Source organism: Sinocyclocheilus grahami, unplaced genomic scaffold (assembly GCF_001515645.1).
Source record: "Sinocyclocheilus grahami isolate Dianchi unplaced genomic scaffold, SAMN03320097.WGS_v1.1 scaffold303.1, whole genome shotgun sequence".
Classification (NCBI taxonomy): domain Eukaryota; kingdom Metazoa; phylum Chordata; class Actinopteri; order Cypriniformes; family Cyprinidae; genus Sinocyclocheilus; species Sinocyclocheilus grahami.
This window is the reverse complement of record NW_015505482.1, coordinates 117,139-121,015: the sequence shown is the minus strand read 5'-3', so window position 1 is coordinate 121,015 and position 3,877 is coordinate 117,139. Positions and strand designations below refer to the sequence as shown.

General features: G+C 35.8%; 1 protein-coding gene across 1 annotated transcript in view; it reads left to right on the top strand.

Annotated features, from left to right (window-relative positions):
- The window catches only part of LOC107601333 (zinc finger protein 704-like), a 33,986-nt gene that overhangs the window by 15,204 nt on the left and 14,905 nt on the right, over positions 1–3,877 (top strand). Inside the window, exon 3 of the mRNA XM_016293488.1 lies at positions 2,464–2,699. Within this exon, the coding sequence (XP_016148974.1) occupies positions 2,464–2,699 (236 nt within the window). The remainder of the gene's footprint in view (positions 1–2,463; positions 2,700–3,877) is intronic.

Below are 3,877 nucleotides of genomic sequence, written 5' to 3'. Positions count from 1 at the left end.
TTTTTAGATTGACTTTTTAATTATATAATTATAAACAGTGGCTGTAATCCAAAAAAATAAAATAAAATAAAAAGGAAAATATTTTTGGTAGCTGAAATATCAGTCCTTCACTAACATTTAGGTTTTTCTTGAATATTGTGATTTTGGCAACATTTTACAATATGGTTCTTTTTTTTAACATCAGTCAATCATTTATGTTAATTTCTACATTTACTAATACATTTTTAACATTAAGTGGTTAACAACATTAATGTATGTTTTATGAACAACATAAAATAATGAACTGTAGTGTATTTATAAATTAACTTTAATCTAGATTAATAGATGCTGTGTAAAATGTTAGTTATCGTTAGTTTATGATAGAGCAAAAGTGAATCTTATTGTAAAGTGTTACCATGATTTGTAGTGATGTGAATCATTTAGCACAGTTTTTATTTCTTTTCTTTTTTCTTTTTGTTAATTTGAATGCTTGTAAACAGTCAACTTGTGTTGATTTAAACTATTACGTTTTTTATAGATCTAGTGACAAATGAATTTCATATAAACACATTTACTGAAGCAGTTACAGAAGTTGTTACTTTCTGCTTCTATTAGAGTGCACACTAGGTCATGTGTTGCGATTTATAAAACATTTATTTGACTAAAAATGCCACAGGCAGTGAAACAAATTTCTGTTTCGCATTAATGAAATAATACAATGGCTTTACAGGTTTGAGTGCTGCTGTGTTATTTTATCTTCATCCAGTGTTGCGTGCCATCAGGGATATTTCTGTGAGTTCACACCAACTCCAATCTGACTAAACTGTATGTAAGGAGTAATGTTCAGCCAGGTGGATGTTATCGCAGACGCAGAATAAACCCCGTTATCCTGCGATAACAACCGGCTGAATGTTTATTATCCTGCTTATTCCAGGGCGACTTGCCACATAAGTAAATAATTAGACACCAATATTGATTTGAGTTGAAATACTTTATTCGCTTTTAAACGCAACGCTTCCACAAAGAAAAACAGTTCCTAACAAACAGCATTGAGTCTAGACGACGGTTTTATTTGACAGTAAATACAGTCAATGACTGAGGTGCAAGATGGCAGCTGTGTTTGAATGAACTGAGAGAGAGTGCAGTGGTGTGATAGGAAAGATGTGAGAGAAGCCAGATAAGTGGTGTGTTATTCGGCATTGCTAATTACGACGGATGTTATTGGGGATAACACAACTTGGAATGTTGTGACTGACCAATCAGAATTTTCATAAAGACTCTCGGCACATTATTTGTTCACATTTTATACGTGAAACAAATCAATGATTTTCACTCTGAGTCTAATGCCAAATTTCTGATTCTGAATGAATTCTTTTAGCATGCACACTTTCACAGAAATTGACCTAGCTCCGAATAACAAAGGTTGTGTTCCAAATGACTCACTATGCACTATGCACTATGCACTTATTCTATGCACTCAACTGTCTAGTGTATGAATTTTATGAGGTTATTTTGTCATTCACCATCAGAGTCTGATGGCCCCTTATCCTCCAGTAGCCTATGAATTAAAGCTGTGTCCAACATTCCACACTTCGTTTTTCAGTGAAGTGCATCATCTGGGTATTTGAAGTGCAATTTGGAATTTTCAGTGAGAACACTAATCACACTGTTTATACTGAAAATTGGTTTAGAACAGAGCAGGGGTGGCCAAAATAGGTCCTGGAGAGCCACAGTCCTCCCCCCCAACCCTAGTCACACCTGAACAAGCTAATCAAGGTCTAAGGGTTACTAGAAAGCTACAGGCAGGTGAGTTTTATCAAAGTTGGCGCAAAACTCTGCAGGACTGTGGCTCTCCAGGACTGAAGTTGGCCTCACCTGTGCAAAATTTGGGACACACCAAAATTGATCAGTCATAGTAGTATATGGATGTATTGATATGTAGTGATACTTTGGGTTTGGTAAGATACCAGCCCCTGGAACTTATTAATCGGCCATTGTTTTGAATATGCCTTTTTATTTCTTTATTTTAAGTGGTTGTTTTTTTATGGTTTTGATTTTTTGCTTTTTTCTTTGTTTCGTTTTATGCCTTTTGTTTTGTTTTGTTCTGTTTTTTTGTGTTTTTTTTACATCTTGTTTTTGTTTTATTTTGGTTTTGATTTGTTTTACTGTCTTTAGTTTTGTTCTGTTTTTGTTGTTTTTTGCTTTGTTGTATGTCTTTTGTTTTGCTCTGTTTTTGTTTTGTTTTGTTCTTTTTCCCTTGTTTTTTGTTGTCTTTTGTTTTTTTTATTTGTTTTTTGTTCTGTTTTGTTTTTGGTTTGTTATGTCTTTTGTTTTTTGTTCTGTTTTATTTTTTAATCCATGGATTTGATTTTTAATCTGTGAATTCATGCAGTGTGCTGGGTTCTGGGATTGGTAATAATACATACTCCAGGCAATAGTGTCAAAGGTGTTTTCCTGCTTGAAAACGCTGTGTTCTGTTTTCAGGTGCAGATTTGGCTGGTAAGGGCTGGAAGGAGAGCCTGTCTGCCAGCTACAGCAGCTCTACCAGTGGGAACTGGAGCTGGGATGCCAGCGACCAATCGGTGCCATCTACGCCATCACCGCCCCTCTCCAACGATGCCGGCAAGAGCTTCCTGCTTTCCTCCCAGAGTGATGACAACATTGAGGAAACCGAGAGTACACACTTCCTGTTTGAAGACCCCATCCCCCGAAAAAGAAAGGTAGGGGTGTCAAGTCATGGCATATGAGAAAGCAGTTCGACTGGTTAGTTTTTGTGCACAAAAGTGGCTTGACTCTTCAGTGAATTTGCAGATTTCTGCCTTCAATAATTGAAGAGATCTAATAAGCACATCAGTGTGGCCCTGGCCCAATGAGTCTTGTCACCCTCGCACCTCAGAAAATGATGGCATGTTTTTGCTCTCTCTCTTTTGTTGTCTCTTCTTTTGTTTCTTTTCTGTTTTTTGTAGTGTGGAATCACTCCAGAATGTGAATGTGGTTTCAATGTCAGGAAGCCATTAGCCTTTCTGCTCATTCACCTTGTTTTGGGAGAGGCCAAGGATGTGTGTGTGTGGATGAGGGGGGGTTCTGTTATAGATCCACTTGGGCTTATCCTTTCACAGTGCTACACACGCTTTAACACACGTTTTTTCATGCAATTCCCAATTGCACAATATTGTATACACAGATTCTGTCACGACTACACGCTTCTCCCTGAAGAAAGGAGAAAACTGAAATATGTTTACTCAGATGTTTTTTTTTTTTTACTGAATATTTCTCAATTCTGATTTTGCAATTCCAGATATTGGACAGAGAAATGAAGAAGGCAGAAACAGGACAGAAAAACTTTCCTTAAGTGATATCAGACATTTAAAAAGATTCTTCTAGTTTCAGCTGTACTGAAATCTTCTGATTAAAACTACAAAAGTATTGTTTATTTAAAAGAAGTGTATTGACCCCACATTTTTTGAATAGTAGTGTACAAAAATCTCATTTACAGCAAGGCACTATGGTAATCAATGGAGCATGGCATTGCATTGCAATAAATGTTTACAAAAAGACTTGTTAATGTTAATAATATAAGACTGCTTACTAAACTTATCTGTGCAAAGTTATATCCAATCTTTCAATTCCTCTCATGACCATGCAAAGTTTGTAAACCACGTAACTTTGCAAGGTATGCCAAGATACCATCACTCAAGTCACAGAAATGATCATAACACATAACTGGAGGTTGATCCACCTAGAACAGTAGTTCTGCTAATTAACACAAGATTTTACAGCTCTACAACTCCACAACTTTACTTTCAACTTGAAAACTCAAATAACACACATGGTTTGTAGTGAAAACTTAATTTGATTAAAGGTGATGTATGTAATTTATTAAAGCGTAATAATACCA